The sequence below is a fragment of the Arachis ipaensis genome, chromosome B8 (assembly GCF_059453495.1).
Source record: "Arachis ipaensis isolate K30076 ecotype BB chromosome B8, ASM5945349v1, whole genome shotgun sequence".
Taxonomy (NCBI): domain Eukaryota; kingdom Viridiplantae; phylum Streptophyta; class Magnoliopsida; order Fabales; family Fabaceae; genus Arachis; species Arachis ipaensis.
The window spans coordinates 128,248,621-128,270,510 of NC_142443.1; the positions used below are offsets into that span (position 1 = coordinate 128,248,621).

Here is a 21,890-nt window from a genome sequence, read left to right on the forward strand (position 1 = left end):
TATATCTTTTAAAAATTAAAAATTTTTCAAAGATCAATTTAAAAAATAAATTTTAAAAATGAATTTAAGTATTAACTCTTTCAAAAATTCTGCAACTATATAGACAAAGTTCTTCTATTATAGAGAGAGAGAATCTAAAGTAGTTCTTCCTTATTATAGAGAGAGAGAGAATCTACAATTATATTTATGTACGATACATTTGTCTAAAATTTGTATTCAAGTTAATTGATTCTATTTCTCAACTTTCTTTTAGACATTATTGAGTAAGAGGAACACATTCAATCTCAATCTCTAACACACCACTCTCAACATTTTGTAACCTAATTGAGAAATGTTGTTTCATCTCTCCTTTGTGATTGGCATTAGCATCATCTTCACAAATGGAAGTGTTTTCTGTGGTTGAACCACATCCCCCATGTTGTTGCATATGCTCATAGCTTTTAGACTCCTCATATTCTTTTGTAGCTATCACTAGAGGTTCAATGTCTATTTCAGCCTCACCCATAAAATCATCGTTTGAAAATTTGTCCTTATCATATACACACTGCAGGGAATATTTACCTTTTTCTATCAATCAGAGCAATAATAAATAAATATTTAAATAGTTATACTAATTACCAAGATCTGTACAATGTTATTGTTTAATTATAATTATGTTTTTGTTCTCAAAGAATTGAGGAAAAAAAACTTATTATGGTCACATATTATTTTCAAAAAAGAAGAATTAATTTTATTTCTTGCCTATTCTATGATATTTACATTTTCAAATTCTTATTGAATGGATTAAGTCCTAATTTCATTTATAACGTTTTATTTCGTTATATTTTTATCCTTTAATTAATTTTTTTAAATATCTTTTTTCTGTTATTATATATTTTTCGTTTATTATTCTGTCACTTTTACTATCAAATTATTATAACTATTATTACGGCTACCACAATTAAAATTGTTGTCCCTGTCTAGAAGAAGATGATAATATAAGAAATGAATAATTTTAGAAGAAAAATAATTAATTTTTACTAAATAATTAAAATAAAAAGATCAGAAATGACATTTTTGAATAAAAATAAACAGTTTTAAATGTTAGAAACTAAAACTACTTTACTTTATCTAAATAATTATTATGCATTTCCATATTGAAAACTTTTAAAAGAAATATTTTAACTTGAATCCCTCGAATATTTTAAAATTTAACATATTGTATGAGTGATGTCTAATTTTAAATATAGTAAACTTGAAGTACATCACATATACAAGTCTAATAATAAAGACAGTTCAATTTCACTTGAAATTTTGTTGGCTTGTAGTTATTTAATTCAATCTGGCCACGTCTACATTCTTTTATAGTAAATATTATTTTGACATTCATATTGTTTTAAAAACCAACACATGCTTTTTTGTTTTGTTAATTAAAAATAATTTAAATACAAACCAGAAATGTTTAATGTGTAAATAATGTTAATGTATTGTATTTCATTAATGAAACTACGAAAATAGTTGTACCAATGTGCTCAAATATTCTGTGCATCATGAGTTATGTAGTAAAAAATATCTTAAGATAAATCAATCGTATTGTATAGTAGATACCAATAATACATGGTCACCTATGAGAATTATTTTTGTTCATTATTTTTATGTATCAATTTATTTTTTTAATTTAATAATTTAATAATATATTTTAATTTATATTTTTAAATATTATTGTAAAGTATAATTTTTTGTTTTTGAAGTTTGGCAAAAATTTCAAAAATATTCCTAAATTTTATTTTGTTTTAATTTTGTCCTAAAAATTTTCGATTTGTATCAAATATATTCTCGACGGCTAAATTTTCAAAAAATTTAAGATCAATCTAACAATAATGCATGAAAATTATTCTTGATTTGCTTGTGTTGAGGAGTTGTTCTTATAAAATTGTTGTTGAATCGGTCTTAAATTTTTTGAAAAATTAGTCGTCATGTGTATATTTGATGCAAATCGAAAACTTTTAGGATAAAATTGAAAAAATAAAAGTTAGAGATATTTTTAAAACTTTTCTCAAATTTTAGAAACAAAAAATATATTTTACCCTAAATATTAATAGCTAATTGATAACTAAAAATAACAAATTCTAATAATCTTCTACCATTCATTTATATATTAAAAAAATGACCACATATTCATACTATTAAACTTTATAAGTAATAAAATTAAATTTGATTCACAATTATAATTAAATTTCATAAATAATATAATTAAACTAAATTTATATCTGTAGTCAAAATACAAATGAGAGTATAACAAATATCATAGCGGTTGATTTTTTTGGTATTTATTATACTTTGATTATACTATTATAAAAAAAATTAATTATATTTTTGTAATTGGTTATTTTGTTCAAAGAATATATATATATATATATATATATATATATATATATATATATATATATATATATATATATATATATATATATATATATATATATATATATATTGTTTATGGTGCCATAAGTAGGAAAACATTTGAACGAAAAAATATTCGGTTTAATCCTCCAAGTTACACTTAAATTTTAATTTAATCTTTAAAATTTTAATTATTTTAATTTAATTCTTAAATTTTTTAATTAATTTTGTGATAAAAACTACCATAAAAATTAACATGATTAAAATTTAAAAATTTAAAAAATTAAATTAAGACAATTAAAATTTTAAGAATTAAATTAAAACTTAAATATAACTTTAGTCTTTAGGTCCAAATTAAATATTTTCTCCTTTTGAACTTACCACTTTAAGGGGAGGAATATTTTCTGGAATTGACAACATTAGGCTTTCATTCCACACTGGATTCAAACTCTTCTTTATGACACGTGTTTTTACTGACTACAAGAATAAATATTGAAAGTGTTAAAATATAATAACTCTTTGTTAGAAGCAAATTCCATTTGTTTTTAAGATAAAAAAAAAATGCTTACTTGGTCACCCAAAGAAAGGACAACATAAGGGTCACTAGACACTACATCTCGAACAACCAAGTTAGTGCCTTTTACCACATTAACCTTAATTAATCCAACAAATTCAACCATACCTGCCTATATATATATAACAATAAAGAAGCTAAGAAACCACATGATTAAGTTGAATTAAAACCAATTAAAGAGGTTTAAGAATATAAACTTTACCAATGATGAGTTGGTTTTCTTTGGAGTTTTATTCTCGTGATCTTTCTTTCCCCAATTATGTCGCAATGCATTCCCAATTCGATGTTTATGTTTTTCGTGTTGCTTCTTGTCCATCGGAGAATCACTGAATGAAGGAGAATCACTTTGAACCGGTGATGAATTACTTGCTTGACAAGGTTGTGATTTGTTGTCACCACCCGTAAATTGCAACAACTCATACTTTCGCCTAACATGTCAAAAATTGAACAAAATCTAATTGCTAGTACAAGTATACTAATGACTATATATCTATCACATTCTTTATCTAAAATTCTCGTTTTAATTTGAAGCATGAATTATGTATAGTATAGGTCTATTTTACTTTACTTTATGCTAAAAGAATCGAACTCTAAAAATTTAGGTAATTAAGTAGGAATTAATACTCATCATATTCCTTCTTAAAAGATAATTCATTCTTCAAATTTTTTCGAAAGATTTTATTAATTATATTAATCACTGAAAGATATAATTATAAGTCAAACTGATCCTTCAATAAATTAAACAATGATGTATCACGGAGCATGTCGACAGTGGCTGAACCACATTAGAAGGAATAGGACAATGACCTCCTAAAATTAATAATTTGTATGTATAAGTTCTTAATTTTTAGTTTGGCCTCCTTTTAACTTTTAATTTTTTTCTCTTCTTAATTTATATCTTTCATGTTGCCTCTCCCAAAAAAATTTCTAACTCCACCTCGGCATGCCAATATGGCAAGTTAATGCCATATATCACAAAATGATTGATCAACAAATTGTAACCATGAACATGTCAACCAAGTTTTTTGTGCATGTGTCATTAACTTACTATGTAGTCATACCACGTGGTTTTTAATGTGATATGTCATCACTTAACGGATGGAATAATTGATTTGACTATAATGGTATCTTTTAAGGACTAATATAATTAACAAATTTTTCAATGACCAGTTTAAAGAATAAATTTTTTATCAAGAAAAAATTTGAGTATCAATTCTAAACAGAAGAGACACGTGAATAATTATATATCTAATAATGATAAGGGTTAAGTACGATTTTGGTCCCTAATGTAGAGGTAAAAAATTTGTTTTGTCTCCGGCCTTTTTTTTTGTTACAAAATGGTCCCGAAAGTTTCAATTTGTTTTAAAATTGTCCTTTTTACCAAATTTTTTATTTTTATTACCAAATTACTCCCTAATTAAAAAAATTATAAAATAAAATAAAAAGAAAAAAAAAGAAAGAAAGGGATGAAAGGGGAGAAAGAGAATGAGGGGTGTTGTTTCTAGGGAAGAGGGAGAAGGGGGAAGGGGGAAGAGGGGGAAGGGGAAAGGTCGCTGTTTCACGCCGCCGCCGCGCGCTGCTCCTTTCTTCCTCAACACATACACTAACGGCAAGAGAGGAGAGTGTAGAGGGAGAGAGAGAAAAAGAAGAGAGGAATGAAGCCCTCCACAGTGCCGCCGACCACCACAGCGTTCTCCTTGTGGCGATTTATAGCCCACCAACACCGCATCGCCGTTCACCGTCGCAGCCCCTCTTCCCCCACCACTGCCACAACCCTTCCCCTCTGTTTCAATTTTTTATTCCTTTTTTTCTTTAATTTTTCAGATTTAAAGAATTTTATTGTTGTTGTTGTTGATGATGTCCTTCTGTTTATTCCTTTTATTCCATTGTTATGTTGATGCTTTTGGTTGCTTCTGTTTCTGCCTGCTTCTATTTTTGTTTCTGCTTTTGGTTCTGTTTTTGTTGTTAAAAGATTTTATTGTTATTGTTGTTGTTGTTTGATTGTTATTATTTTGCTTTTGGTTTTTGCTTTTGCTTGTTTCTGTTTCTGTGTTTGCGCTTCTGCTTCTGCTTTGGGTTAATGTTGAGGAAGAAGAGGGAAGGGAGGGGTAATTTTCGTCCGAAGGACGATTTTAAAACTAAGTTAAATCTTTGGGACTATTTTGTAGCGGAAAAAAGGCCAGAGATAAAATAAATTTTCGACCTTTATATTAAAGACCAAAATCGTACTTAACCCTAATGATAATGGCATGATTCCGATCGTTCATACATAAACAGTTATGTAAATTGTTACGTTTTCTCCATTCTAAAGATACCTTATAAAATCAGAGCGTTCCTCAATTGATGAATTTGGGTCCGGTTTTTTAATGTTAGGTGGGAGGCAAGCTTCATACTTCTTGTTTAGTGTTGTGTTTCCACCAAAATTGAGCAATGTATCAACTTCTTCATCTGTCCAATCATCGAGCTTCAACGATAGAACCTAATATTTGTTTCAAGAAAATGTTACAATTAATTTTAGTTAATATTATAGTAAGTTATCAAATAAGTTTAATATGAAGTCCACTAAAAATAAGCTTTTATTGAGTTTAAATTTTGGATGTTTTATCCAATTGAGTTTTAGATTTTTTGTTTTTAAGAATTTTGAATATTTTTTTTTTCTTGTATTGAATATTAGCAAATTTGTTATTTCTTACAATCTTGGAACAATAATGTGTTATGCAATATTCAGGCTTTTTTTTTTTTACTTTTTTTTTCTAAGAAGCAATAAGATTAAAAATAGAAGATACTAATAAAAAGGAAATAAAGAAAACTAATTAGAATCAACAAACTATGTTAAAAAGGACACCTTTGTTATGTGGACTCCTAAGCTTCGATGAACGCCAGAACACTTGATGCAAATAAATACTCCAAGACTTGTAGATCTGAAATTCAAAAGATGCAATCAATAAAAAAGTTATGCGTTAGTAATTGTTAATTAGACAATTAGTTGTCAATGAGTTATAACTCAAATGACATAGTCTTTTCATATTCAATTAAAAAGTTGCGGATAATTCATTAGTTAGTTAATAATTTTTAAATAAAATTTTAATTCATAATAAATTAGTTCTTAATTTACTGAATTAGGAGATACTATAGGAGAAAAAAAACCTTAGTATAGTGTGTGTATAGAGCAACGTGATTATCCCTAAAATCTAAGAAGAAATTACAATTTGGTTGATTGTGCTAGTTGCTTGTTATGGCAAGTTGGTTTGATGACTTGCTAGAGTTAAACTATGGTTAGGTAGATTGGTTAACTGTGCTGGACAAATACTAAAAGTTAGCCACAAATAAGTCGTTCTATATATATGTATAAAAGTACCTAATAGCTATTTTTTTGTTTTTGAGATTTTTGTTTTTCATATTCTAAAAGAGTTATCAATCAAATTTTGTTATTTATTAACTAGAAAACAGTAATCTTTGCTCCCTAAATATTATCAAAATGGTTGGTTACCGTTTACCACACACCAGCGGCACTTTTCTTTCCCTCCCAAATGAATGAAATATTTTGAGTAAGGAAAAGTATAGGTAGACAATGAGAACACTAAACAATGTGAATAATGGATATGTCGGATGTTCAATTCAATAGGTATGCAAATGATTATGTTCATTATTTTTAATTAAATGGTTATTTCTTTTGATTCGATTTACTTATACACAGTTAACAATGACTGGATGTTCGATTCATTAGGTGTGCAGATGGTTATCCTAATATTAAGGTTTAAGAGATAATTTGAGGTGGAATGTTTTTTTACTTTATTGGGTCAATTCTAAAGTCTATTGTTCACATTGTTTACAAAAGTCATTGTCTATCTAGCAAAACTAATTGAGTAAATAATCATTTCAAACCAAAAAACTTTTAAACATTAATAAAATTAACTACAAAATAACTAAACTAATGTTATAACAAAAACATATGAATTCTATTTAACAAAATATTCAATTATTAAATTTAAAATTTATTAAAATTTTTCTAAAATGTATAGCTAAATTACTATTTTTTTTTAATATCTTCCAAACTCACAAACTCCCAATAACAAGGATGTGAGGCGAAGTCTAACTACATAACAGGAACCAACATATAGCTTGGGATTAAGATTTATATAATTAGAAAAAAAATTAAATTAGTAGATTTTTTACATTTTTTATTAATATCTAATTAAATATGTCAGATATTATGTATGCTATTAATTAAATATTTTACATCATCAATCGTTAATAAAAATTGTTTATAGAGCGATAATAGTACAAACATGATTAATTTATAATCTTTAAAAGATTAATTTAATTGATAAAATTTTTTAAAGATTAATTTAAAAAATAGCCTATTTTTTAGGAACTAAGTTGATGATTAATCTTTTGTTTAGTCCATATTGCAGCACAATTGATAACCTTATTTTTCAATGAAACAACGTTTATGTTTTCTCCTCTAAAAATCTTATTATTTATCACCTTCCAAATATACCATATAATGGCAAAGAATAATGTCATCCACACTTCTTTGTCATCTCTTCTTAGATTCTTTTACATCCATAATTCAAAACAAGTTTTTGCATCACTGGCACACACCCAACACACCCTCCATTGATTTAATATACTCCCTCTACAATCTACGATTTATCACATCCATTGATTCAATTTTTCTAACACCATGAACCACACAAAAAGCTCAACACGCAGAGGAACTAACCTCTTCCACAACTTTTCTTGTAAAGTTAAACAAATTAGGTTCGACTCATAATTCCTTGTTCCTATACATAACATGCAAAAAATATTTGAACAGAAAGTACTTTTTTTTTTAATCATGCCTCCAAACAAGAGAGCCTCTTCTTGGTGCCTTATCCCCTCCTTTGCTAACTCCGCAAGCATTTCGTCTAAGTGTTAGTTTGGATTGGCTTTTTTAGTAAAAAAAATATTTTTTTTAATAAAGTATTTTTATTCAATTTAAAATATATTTAAATACATATTTTTTTAAAAAAATACTTTTATATAAATTATTTTTTAAAAAAAAACTAGAAATATCTTACTTTAAAAAAAAATAAAAACAAAAGACATTTTTAATACTTAAAAACTCTTTTAAAAAATCTATCTAAATATAAAATAATTTTTATCGATTAAAAAAATATCTTTTTTATAAAAATAAAAAAATAAATACTTTTTTCAAAAGTCAATCCTAACTTATCCTAAATCTTCTTCTCACCTATTTTCTTAGAGGTCGTCTCCATTACAAACTTCATCTCTACGACAAATCATCCAAACACTGCAATCACAAATAACACACTTACCGTCTAGGGCCGCTTTATAGTCTTGGATATTTCTCTTTTAATCTTCCAACTTCATCTACAAATCGTGCCAAAATTTAATTTTTGTCCCATCACCAACCTGAATCTCTAATCCCTTCTTATATAATCCAAACATATTCGGTTTCTTATGCTTTAAGCCACCAATATCCGCCCACACTTCCCCATTCTTTTCTTATCAATTGATTTTCAATAGGCCTACTTCCATCCAAGCCATTACATAAATACTATTTTCTTTCACAATAGACATTTCTCTTTATTAAACCTCTACTATTACTTAAACAAGAGACTCTGTTCTTCAGCGTTACATTCCTCGCTCCTAAATATCCTAAATTTTTTAGTCTTTGTATAATAGACCACCTCACAGTTGATATTTCTTTTGTTAGAAATAAGAGACTAAACTAAAGAAAGGATTTATGTATTATTAAATTGTATTCAAGTTATATGTAATGACACAATATAAAAAAATATTTATAGATACTAACAGAATCGAAATAATAAAAACGTAATATCGATCCTATAATAAATATTTAAATATACTAAATAATTAATATTAACTGATCTAATTGATCCTATTTATATTCTAACACCTCTTCCACAAACTTTGCTGTCAATGCTTTTGGAATCTTAAAAATACTTAAGTAATATATTGGCAAATTGTTAAAAACTGATTTAATCAACACTAATTGACAAGTAACAAGTACCTCCCTTTCCAAGCCTTTAGAGTTTAGCCCCTTCTCCACCTTTTTTATTACCGAATCTCATGTTTCCACCCTCTTTAGATTTGCATCCAATAGAATTCTCAGATAACGTATCGGTAAATTAACTAACATACATCCTAACATGTTATGTGCCAATTTAATCTCTTCTGCTCTCCAATTCAAATCAATGACTATCGACTTACCATAACTGATCTTCAGACTAATTCATACCCTCGAATGACATTTTTATAAGAGAAGTGTTAGGGACTAAAAAATTTTATAATTTATAACTATCAATTAGTCATCAGTAATATTTTTAATAGTGTGAGATTACATTTAAGAGCCCCACTGTTAAATGTAATCAGTATAGTATCGTCAACAAACTATAAACATACAAGAGATTTCAATTTCATGGCTATCCTACACCTCCAATCTCTCTCTCTCTCTCCAATGGACTCGCCGCCTCGACTCGCTTTTCCAGCTCACCGACGAGTTGCGTCATGTTAACAATCACTGAATCTCGTGCTGGTAGACATGTCGTATGCAAGGCCCAAGACATTGCCATCGTCCAATATGGATAGGTTTCAATTTAGATTTCTATTTTTTGTTTTCAAAAATGGGGTATGTTATATTGGTGGAAATAATGTGGGGGGAAAATGTGAAAACTCGTGTTAGCTTATTTGAATTAAAAGTTTGAACTTTCGGGTATGTGAATGTTATTATTCTTTGGCTTTTGGAAGCTGAAATCGTTCTAATTAGTTGTACATGTTAATTATGGTTGGGCCTATGACCGAAAGCATAAAGGGTAATGGTGATCACTGTGAAGGTTGAGTGTAAAAGAAAAAAATACTTTTACCTAAAGGAATTCATAAAATATTTTTATTTCAGATTTTATATAATATTATTTAAATGACATGAGTGTTGGACATAGAAATTATTTTACATATGGAAAAAAGAGTGGTGTTTTATTTTAATATAGATGTTTGGAGTGTTTTACAAAATTGTAGATCTATCAGAAAAGGAGTCTATCAGAAAAGGAGTCCAACATGCAGGTAATGTGTTGCTCAACACGCATCCTGTATTTGTTTGATGGGACACAGACACTAATACATAGACATGGGGTACATGTCCATCGTTTGTTTGCTGAGACACGGATTTTTGAAGGACACGGTGACACACAAACATACATAAAATACATGTATTTGGTGTCCTTCAAAAAAGATGAGACACGGAGACACATTGATAAGACACAAATTTTTACTCTTTTATCCTTAGTAATTTACTCTTGTTCTTATTCCATTGGTGATAATGTAGGGGTAAAATTAATATTTAGTTTATTCTGGTGTGTCTTGTCCAATATCACCAAACACAATAAAAAATTTGTGTATCTTTGTGTATGTCTCTTTGTGTATTTGTTTTTGTATCTATATATTTGAAAGACAATAAACAAATGCAGCCGCAGGTAACGTGTGGACGTGTCCACCAAAGACGCAAATGCCACGTGTCAACATCCACTCAGAACGCAGGCTACGTGTAATCTTCGTCCAGCCACGTGTCCAACATCTGTGCAGCACGCAAACTGCGTGTTAACAGCGCTGCGCCACGTGTCGCACACGCAACATGCGTGTTGCCGTGTCTCGTCGCAAGAGGCAGGCCCCGCACCAGGAATAACAGTCATTAATGATAAACGTTGGGGTTGGTAGCACGGATGTATAAGATGGTGGTGGAGCTAGGGTTGTTTTCATTGTTTTCTTTGAGAGTAACAAAGGAGTGGTGGGATTTGAAATTTAGGAATGTTTTGAATTAGTTTACAAGTTGAGAGTGAGATTAATATATTATAATGATACGTGATTATACGTCTCTTGAAAATCATGTTATCAATTATCTGGAACATTTTAATTATGTAAGTTTATTATTTTTTATTAATTTATTAGTATTTACTTGATTAATTCACCAAAAACGTCCATATGCCTATATATACACCAAAAACATCCATTTAAAAAAAAACACACACATCTTTTCTCCATATTTAAATTCTTTAGGCTAGTGGACAATCTAAACAAACTAAATTTTTATAAAAGATTAAGGCATTACTTACGCCCATTTCGGATCTGGAGTTCCACAATCAGCACAAAACTTGTTTTCAGATCGATTCATCAGATTCATTAGTCTCTCCTTTGGACCTGGTATAATGAGCAAAATGAAATATGATGTCAATTGAAACTAAACAAGTAAAGGGCCAACTCGAAATAGAATTTCTTTATCTTAAGAAGACAATTGAGGTTGAATTTTATACCAAATAATATATAAACAATTACCCTAGACTATACATTAAAAATAAGTCATTAATCAATTATATTAAAAAAAAATTTATATATAATACACATAAAAAAAGAGGCACTCAACGGTTGCCTTATAGCCCTCCTTCCAACAAACAAAACAAAAATCAAAATCTACTAACATGATATTCTCCTAATCTCCTTCTCCATTTCTATGCCAAGTTTTTAACGTGTTTTTTGTTTATTTTTATTTTTATTTTTTTTTTTCAAAAACAATGTAAGAAAGTTTGGCACTGATGAGTGATGAGTCCACTAAAAGTAAAATCAAGATATGCTTCTACGTTCAACGATAACAAATAACCACAAGTCACTCATATTTTTCCTTTTACTTAGCTTGCAGGCTTCCGTTGGCATACAACCGTTTTTGTTCTTTTAAGCAGACACGAGACAGAGAACCGATTGAGGGTTCAAATAACCGATGCTATCAAACAAAGATGGGAGGTTCTGTACAACCTTTTACCAAGAGAGCAACCGCCATTAACACAGTTTCGGAAGGAAGACATTCTTTTAGTGTTAGGTTAGATTAGGGGTAATTTAAAAATTTTTAATAATTTTTTAGTATTTGAATAGTTGCGACTGCTGGCACAAAGTTAGCCGATGCTTCTTCTCTAGATACTGTTATTGCTTCTTTTTCGAAAAAAAAAAAAAAAGTTCACGACCCTTAGGTCTTCTGCTAGGCTTCTACCTCCAAGCGGTATTGTTTCGTCAGGTTTTCGTTCATGGCAGAAAATTTTCCATTGTGATCTCAGTTCATGGCAGAAAATTTTCCATTGTGATCTCAGTTTTAATGTGGCTGATCATCATCTCGAACCAGTTACTAATCATTAAAGGTATTATTTTCTTTAGTTATAACTAAATTTTAATTTTTTTATAATTAAATTTGTTGATTATATCATAATTTTTCATAATTAATTTTAGTATTTTATTTTTAATATATTACTAAAAATAAGTGAAATTATTTTTTTATTATAAAATTATAATATAATATTATTATTAAATGATAATTAAATTATAAATTTAATCATCACTCTTATATATATAATATATAATTTTATTGGTACATAATAACATAAAATCAAGCTTGGTTGAGTGATATAGAGCGCTATCGTAATAAAAAAGATGGTTCAACTTCCGTCACCAACATTTTTTTGAGTTTAAATCCAAAAGATTAGTATATTATGGACCAACGGATAGAAATGATAATGGTAAGATATAATAGAATTTGGACTCTTTTAATTTTATTTGTGGGTTTGAAATTTTTTTTAAACCTCAATTCTATTATATTTGTGAGTTGAGAATCTCTCAATTTTAATCCTACTCATATCCTAAAGTTTTAAATTTTATCCTATTTGACTCTATTCGTAAAATAATTAAATTTTTTAAAACAAATATAAAATTTAATTATTTTAAATTTCATACATATTAATAAAATAAAAAATAAAAATTAAGTTTAAATTAAAATTAAAAACAATAAAATTTTTAAAAAAATCTAACATAAAATTACAAATAATATGACAATCAAATTTTTAATAAAATAAAAATAACACAAAATCAAATTTTTAATAAAATAAAAATAAATATTTTGTCACACTTATTATTCTAAGTTTTTATAAGAGAGAAATTGTGAATTCAACACCCACTTATTTCATTATATATATATATATATAAATCCGCATCCTATCCTACCCTACTTTACTCCCGACAGATCAGATAAACAATCCTATTCGAATGCTTATGAGTGCACGGTAGATATGACACCAAGTCTAACGGAGTTTGTCCAATTCAAAAGCCTAAATAGTCCAGAATTTGGACTGGATTAATTTAAAATAAATTCACCTGTTTTTTTTTTTTAATTGAATCGATCGATCTAATCCAAATTTTACAACTATGACAAAATACTTAGACAATTTTTAGTAAACTGAATGATACTTTATAATTCATTTTTAAGTTATAATCCTATGTAAACTTCAAATTTTTAACATTAATTTTTTTTTAAAATTCTCAAATTATAATCCCTAATTCCAATATGAATCTAAATATAGTGTGTAAGGTATTTTCAAACCATCACCATTGCTAACAATTCTTAACCATTCACAAATTCAATCCAATAAAACAAATTAAATCACGCTAAAAAATAATAATCCAAATTCTAATAAATAATTAAAGAAAAAAAAGATAAATAACTAAAAGAGGGAGACTGCAGTGGGAAGAGAAGTAGAGGAGGAAGATGACGGCAATGACAGCATAAGAAGTAGAGCAAGATAAAGACAACCGCAGGTGAAAGTATAGAAAAGAGGTAGAAACGGAGATGAATATTAAACCACTCTTCCACCTTAGCCCATGACAACAATAAAGAAGTCTCACAGTCCACAAATTCAGCCCAACAGAATACACAAATTAAGTTATAATTTTAGTCTTTATTATTATCTTATCTTTATCTATCCTTATCTTATCTTTATTTGCTTTTATTTTTCATAGGACAATGCTCTATATATATTTAGTTTTACCTTCATAGTTTACAATTTTCAATCAATCACCAATCAATAAAATCTCTTCATCTTTTCTTTCTTTATTCTTTCATAATTTTATTATCTTTGCGTATTCTTTATGTACTCTTTTCGTTTTATTATAGTATCAGAGCTCCTCTTGAGCTCTGCTGACATCCATGGATAAACCAACCAATTCAGATCCTAAAATTTCTTCAACCTCTCCTCCCACTATGAATAATCAACCTTCCTACTCTGTCCTAGGTCAAGGAGAAATGACATACGAGCAACTTCATCAAGAGCCTCTTTTGGATCTTTCGTTGTTAAGTCCAACTACTCATTATCTTTGTTCTTTCAATACTTTTTCTATTGTTAACAATTCTTCAAATCGAGATTCAATCTTGAATACTTGGATCATTGATTCTAGTGCCACAGATCACATTGCATCAAATTTATCTTAGTTTATTTCTTACACACAAATTTCTCCTATCATTGTTCATATACCAAATGATTCTCAAATTACTATTTCTTATAAAGGGGTTGTTCAATTTTCACTATTCTTGATTCTTCGTGATGTTCTTTATTTACCTCATTTCAACTTTAATATTATCTCTGTCTCAAAAATTACTTCAGCACTCATATGTGAACTCTTTTTTTCATCTTCTTCTTGCACCTTACAGAGCAACAATTTGGGGACGATTGATTTGGGTAGAATGAGAGAGGGATTATATCTCCAAAAACCCAATTTCGGTAAAAATCAATCCATTACACATTCTATAAATTCTAACCAATCCCCATCCATCACATCTTCAAATATATGACATTTTCATTTAGGACATCTTTTTGGACAAAGACTTAATAATTTACATGAACATTTTCCTTTTATCTCTATGCATCATGATGAGGTTTGTGATATTTGTCATCTTTCTAAGCAAAAGAAACTTTCTTTTTCACAATGTTTTAACAAAGCCAATGCAAGTTTTGATTTATTACATTTTGATATTTGAGTTCCATTTCGACAAAATTCTATTCATAATCATAAATATTTTTTTACTATTATTGATGATTTTAGCCGCTTTACATGGGTTATTTTATTAAAATCAAAAGGAGAAGCGCAAAATCATGTAAAAAATTTTATTACTTTAGTTGAAACACAATTCAACTCTAAAGTCAAAACTATTCGTTCTGATAATGGACCAGACTTGTTTTACATGATTTTTATGCTTCCAAGGACATTATTCATCAACGTAGTTGTGTTGAAACTCCTCAACAAAATGGAAGGGTAGAATAAGCATCAACATATTTTGAATATAGCTCGTGCTCTTATGTTTCAATCTAATTTACCATCATCTTTTTGGTCTTATGCTGTTAAACGTGCTGTTTATTTACTTAACAGAATTCCATCATCTGCAATTAATTTTAAAACACCATTTGAGATTTTATTCAATCATCCACCAAATTATCATGACCTTAAAGTTTTTGGATGCTTATGTTTTGTTTCTACCCTAATGGCAAACAGATCAAAATTTGATCCAAGAGACAAAAATGTTGTGTTTATTGGCTTTCAACATGGTTTTAAAGGATATATTGTTTATGCTTTAGAAGAAAAAAGAATTGAGATTTCTAGAAATGTAATTTTTTATGAAATGATCTTACCCTTAGCCACAAAAAATGTCCAATTTCATACACTCAGCCCAACATTGCCAAACACACCTTCTCAAAAACAAGATTCTGTTAGTCTTCCAGTTGAACCCTCACCTATACCCATTGATCCAACTCCATCTAATTCTTTATTTGCTCCACCAACCTCTCCTTCTTCCTCATTGTCGTTTCCTAACCAAATTGAACCCAGGACTACCGAATCTCTTTCAACACACACACCCATCTCTCCTTCCGCACTAGACACCAGTCCACCATCACCTCCTCATCCCCCGTCACCTTCTTCACCACCTGAGCAACCCAATCCTTGTCATTCCGAACGGCCTCACCGACCTCCAGCATATCTCTCTTATTACTTGTGCAATTCCTCTCTCATCTCTATAAATTAATCTCTCTCAAACTGCAAGTATTCTTTATCTTCAGTCATGTCTTTTTCTTCTCTTTCATCTTCACATAAAAGTTTCTTTTATCTCTACATTCTGACGTAGAGCTAATGTCTTTTAAGGATACCAATCAACATTCTAATTAGCGTAGTGCTATGAAAGATGAGCTGGATGCTCTTGAGCTGAACAAAACTTGGCATCTTATTGATTGCCCTGTAGGTTGGGGTGGAAACTGGTTAGGCCAGGCCAGGCTTTACTCTTAACAGGCCTGGCCGATCATGTAGTTGATTGGCTTGAGTCTAGCCTGCAGCCTGTTATAGACTTTTTTCAAAGTACTAAGCCTGGCCTGTTATTCAGCCTGGCCTGCTAATTTTTTTTTACAAAAATAAAAATAATATTTTAAAAAATATTTTTTAATAAATATATTTATATATAAAATATCATATTTAATATTTATAAGAATGTTTAAATTTTAAAGTATTTAAAATATACAAAATTATTTATAATTAAATATAGTAAATTTAAAATATCTCATTATTTTGTTAATAATAAAAAAATTATTTATATATATAATTATGAGGGATATTTCTGAGGATGTTTATATGACTCTGCCACTCAGATTTACATCTTCTCAACCGAATCAATGCTGCAAGCTACTAAAGTCACTGTATGGTTTACGACAATCTAGTCGTATGTGGTATGACAAACTTTCTCATCTTTTGCTATCTCATGGATATCAGCAGACCTTATCTGATTATAGTCTATTTGTTAAATTCACTGGTGCTCAAATTTCTATCTTCTAGTCTATGTTGACGACATCATTCTCACTGGTAATTCCATTTCTGAAATTGCTGTCATTAAGTCTATTTTGCACTAACATTTTCGAATTAAAGACTTGGACCCATTAAAATATTTTTTGGGTATTGAGGTTGCTCAATCAGCGAAGGAAATTTGCTTATCTCAGAGAAAGTATTGTCTTGATCTTTTGGAGGATTTTGGTTTATTAGGTGCTAAGTCTACCTCTATTCCAATGGATAGTACCACAAGACTACATCAAGACAAAAGTCTCCTACTATCTGACCTTTTTGTATATCGCCGTTTAGTTGGGCGTCTTATCTATATCACCACTACTCGACCGGATATCATGTATGCCACTTAACAATTAAGTCAATTTATGGCATCTTCTACTGAATCTCATCTTCAAGATGCCAAACATGTGTTACGATATCTAAAAACTAGCCCCGGCAAAGGACTTTTTTTTCCAAGAGAATTAGAAATTCAGCTTCTCGGTTTCAGTGACTCTGATTGGGTCGGATGTCCTAACACTCGACGATCTTTAACAGGTTATTGTTTCTTCTTAGGTAGTTCTTTAGTCTCTTAGAAGACCAAGAAACAAACCACCGTTGCCCGCTCATCCACTGAAGCAGAATATCGTGCATTTGTTAACACAACTTGTGAACTTCAATGGATACTAAATGTGTTACAATTTTTACGCATCTCTCCTATTCGCCCACCAGTTTTATATTGTGATAATCAGAGTGTTCTTCATATTGCTGCTAACCCGGTTTTTCATGAACGGACCAAACATTTAGAGGTTGATTGTCACTTGGTTCAACAAAAAGCTCAAGCTGGAGTGATGAAACTTCTCCTCATTCCCTCTTCTGGATAACTAGCTGACATCTTTACCAAACCTTTGTCTTCTCAACCCTTCCATCTTAATTTGAATAAGCTTAGTGTTCTTGACATCTTTCATCCTCCAGCTTGCGGAAACATATTAAACTACTCTTCCACCTTAGCCCATGACAACAATAAAGAAGTCTTACGGCCCATAAATTCAGCCCAACAGAATACACAAATTCAGTTATAATTTTAGTCTTTATTATTATTTTATCTTTATCTTATCTTTATTTATCCTTATCTTATCTTTATTTATTTTTATTTTTCATAGGACAATATTCTATATATATTTAATTTTACCTTCATAGTTTATATACAATTTTCACTCACCAATCAATAAAATTTCTTTATTTTTTCTTTCCTTATTCTTTCATAATTTTATTATTTTTGCGTATTCTTTATCTACTTTTTCCGTTTTATTAATGGAGATAGAGACAAACTGAGAGAGGGAGAGGGAGGCACGATGGTGGCAAAGACCATGCGGCCGTGGATTTACATACTCACGACATTGGAGAGAAATGCATACGTGATGCAAAGTAGAAGCTTCATCAATGGTAGTGAATCTTGTATAAGTAAATGCTAATGGGAAGAAAAGAGAAGCGGAAAAAATGCAGAGACAGACGCGAAGGCAAAGAAAAGGAAGACGATACATAGTAGAGGTAGTGAATAAAGGGCAAAGTTGTCAATAACAACCACTGAAGGACATGGGAGAAGGGATATTGCCATGTGTATACTTAGAAAGTGTCTTCTATAGTACCTAATTTTTTAACTATTTGATGCAAAAATAAAAGGTGGAGTCCATCATTATCTTTTTCACTTTTTTAGACAAATTAGACACTAATATTTTAGACAACATAGGACTTTTCTATTTGGAATTGAGTTATAATAGTTTCATGTTAGTTTAACAGATGCCACCTAAATATTTTGTCACATTATTGTTTCTTCATGGTTGAGTATTTTTATTGTTAAGATGTGTTTTGAGATAGTTTAAGTGTATTTTTATTGTTAACAAAATTAGAAGGTTTTTTTGGTAGTAAATTACTAATTCATGCGCATCTTTTATTCTTAACTATTTACTTTATCTTGACTGATTAGAGTTTTTGTTATACAATTTTAGTAAAATATGGGCTAGTCAATTATTATACTACACACATAAATATTCTACTAACTAAATTGGTAATAAAAAGACCAACTTAAATTCGTAGTGCAACTGCAATCAGGTTCGAAAATTGGTGATGGCCTTAAATGTTGTATGTGAGAGTGTATAATATACATGAATTTGTGATATAATATTTAAAATTGGGAGTTGTTCAATCTCACTAAAAAAATCATAGTTATAAAGCTTGATGCCCAAATTAAAGATGTTTAAAATTCAAAATGTAAATTGATTAACTGGTCAAAACACACGAAACAAACTGAAAGTTATATCCCATTTTAACGTGATTGTTCTTATTTTATGTTGTGTAAAATTTCTGTCATTCTATTCTTGTTAGGAAAAGGCCTAGGAAATTAAAAGGGGGAAAATGTGATATTATATTTGTTTGAAAATATAAAATAAAAACCTAACCTGTTACATCTATATCAGAGTTTTCAGAATCTGTAGACATTCTCTATCCTCCAATAATATTCGAAACCCAAATGAAGAAGTGGTGCTACAAATTGTAACCAGCCATATGCAAACGCTACTTATCTGTATGAAATTATAGAACACACAAAATTCTTAAGGCGTTGCAGAGAGATGCTGAATATGAGGCACAAAAAGAATTGGAATGGATATTCAAATCAAAATTCTTACACATATCAAAATATAATTTATATCTCTCCTCTTATATATAGTTTTGGCATTGAAGGATCGGAGGAGTTAATGGCAGCTTCATCTATGTGGCATTTTGGCAAATTAAATCAAAATTGTAATATTAAAACAAAAGGAAACAAATCTAATTAAGTAGGTGATGGATCAAATAACATACCATTGGTGATTGTCAACCATTAAAGGTAGAAGAAGCCTTACAATGTTTGAGATAATTGCATCTAAAAGAGATTGGGATACTTGAAAAGCCAAATTTGATGGGATTGTATGTGATAGAGACAACAAATCAAAGGTTCAAGAGAACGAGATGGATCAAGATTCTTGATCATGTACATTGAAGTTCGTTGTGGGAATTTCATATTCTCACATTGAAGGTTAGGTTTTGTTTTGTTTTATTTTATTTATTATTTTTTTTTTTTGGGTTAGGTTATTGTTATATTGACAATAGATACATTCACCAAATAAAGAGCATGTGCCATGAGAGTTTAAGAGGCACATTTGGCATTAAAAATAGTTGCTTTATTTGGTCGCTTTCCAAAAATAGTTGCTTTGGTCACTTTCCATGTCAAGCATTTTTTTTTTTAAAAAAAAAACTAAGTTAAAAAAATCGATTTTGTTAGGTAGATAATGATCTTTGTGAATAATGTGAACAATGGGTTCTAGAATTAGCCCAATAAAGTAAAAAAACACTCCACTCCCCAAATTACCCCATAAACCCTAACATTAGGATAACTATCCGTACACCTAGTGAATTATACATCCAGTCATTGTTAACTGTATATGAGTAAACCGAATTAAAAGGAATAACCATTCAATTAAGAATCAACATAACATACCTATTGAATTGAATATCCAGCATATGTTACTAGTAACTACTTAATCAAACCAGCCACATAAGTATTAGACTAACCATCCACATATCTATTGAAGTGAACATCTGCATAATATCCATTGGTGACTAAGTGTAAAATGAGAGGAATTGTCGTAGGTGAATGACGATGGGACATCACAAAACGGTTCATCCAAGTTGGACTCCATTTACGTGCATGTGATGGTTATGCACGTATGAAAATGTAGCAACGTATGGCGCTGGATGTCGACGACACTACACACGGTGAGGTTGCGATGGGGCTTACACAGCTGGCGGCGGTGGGCAGTGGGAAGGAGGATGCACGGGACTGCTGCGGTGCTATCTCACATTGCAACGGAGTGCAAACCGGACGAGGAAAAGCTAGGCGGTGTAGGCGGGAGGCTTGGTCGGCAACGGCGGGAGGCTGGTCGGCAACGGCGGGAGGCTGGGCGGCGTCGGACCGGACAGCGAGGAAGTGCAGCGGTGCCGGAGTGACTCTGCAGACCAGAGATCGTAAATAAAAAATGGGAGATTAGCATGATATTGAGAGTAACTGTACTAATTATAATTTTGTTTAATTACAAATCTTTATTTTTTAAAAAAAATTCCATAAAAAAATTGTCATGAATGCCATAGCAGCTTTTTTTTTCTTTAAATAAAAAAATTTCATTATTTATGCAAATAAATCAGACTACAAAAATATATCAATATACACATTCAATTATATATTTATATTTTTGTAGGTTAAAATTGTAAAAATCGAAATTATATGATTTTTGCTGACACTGACAGCAAATTAAAAATAAAACAAAACAGATTAGTCATTTTCACACATACTGTAAGTGAAAATAAAATATTTTTTCTCCCACATTTTCATTGGAGTTGCCAGCAAAAATAAAAGAGAGCTTATGATAAGGATAGAGTTTTTTGAGAAATGGGGTTACATTCAATTACATTTGAAATGGGATTGCTCTTAACGGTTGATATATCTTATTGTGAGCTATTAATTAAATAATTATTTTGTAAGATTAATGTAGCAAGAGCTTAGTTAGCAATACCCAGAAAACCTCTCTGTCCTTTTCTTCTATTTTCTCTGCCAGCTTCACGGAAAATGTGAAAAAAATATATTTTATTTTTACTGGCAGTTTGCACGAAATGACCAATTTATTTTGTCTTGTTTTCGTTACTAGTATCAACAAAAACTATGTAATTTTGATTTTTTCGTATTTTTAACTTGTAAAAATACAACTAAATATATATATTAGTAAATTTCTGTAGTATGATCGTAAATAATCGAATTTTTTATTTAAGAAAAAAAAAAGCCCCATAGCAACTGATCCACCAGTGAGACTTTCTTATCAACTAAGTCATAGAAAAAGATTAGAGAGTCATTGATTTAGTCGTTTTCCTTTTCATTTCCAGAAAAAATGAAAAACTAATTTTAAACATACGATTGGTTATACACTTTTTAAAATGTTTTTATTGAAAATATTTTTAAAAATATATAAAAATTTGAAAATGTTAAATATTTAAATCTATCTTTCCAACAATTTCAATCATTTTAGTTTAAAATTGTTGAAGATGTTCTCTGTTAAAAAGACCATGTTTTTAACCTATCTGTCTTCCAAATCTAATCTTAGATGCATTCTTTTTTTTTTTAATTTAGAATAAAGTATTATTTTAGTTCTTAATA

The 21,890-nt window shown here is 29.5% G+C and overlaps 1 protein-coding gene across 1 annotated transcript; it reads right to left on the minus strand.

Annotated features, from left to right (window-relative positions):
- Positions 1–237: 237 nt before the first annotated feature.
- Positions 238–19,188, minus strand: LOC107611604 (putative ADP-ribosylation factor GTPase-activating protein AGD11). Its single transcript, XM_021109778.2, has 8 exons — positions 19,105–19,188; positions 11,092–11,176; positions 5,802–5,877; positions 5,272–5,435; positions 3,159–3,384; positions 2,952–3,068; positions 2,764–2,859; positions 238–544 (listed from the first exon to the last, which is right to left on the minus strand). The coding sequence occupies exons 1-8, from the start codon at positions 19,142–19,144 to the stop codon at positions 257–259; spliced, it is 1,092 nt and encodes a 363-aa protein (XP_020965437.1). The 5' UTR covers positions 19,145–19,188; the 3' UTR covers positions 238–256.
- Positions 19,189–21,890: the final 2,702 nt, after the last annotated feature.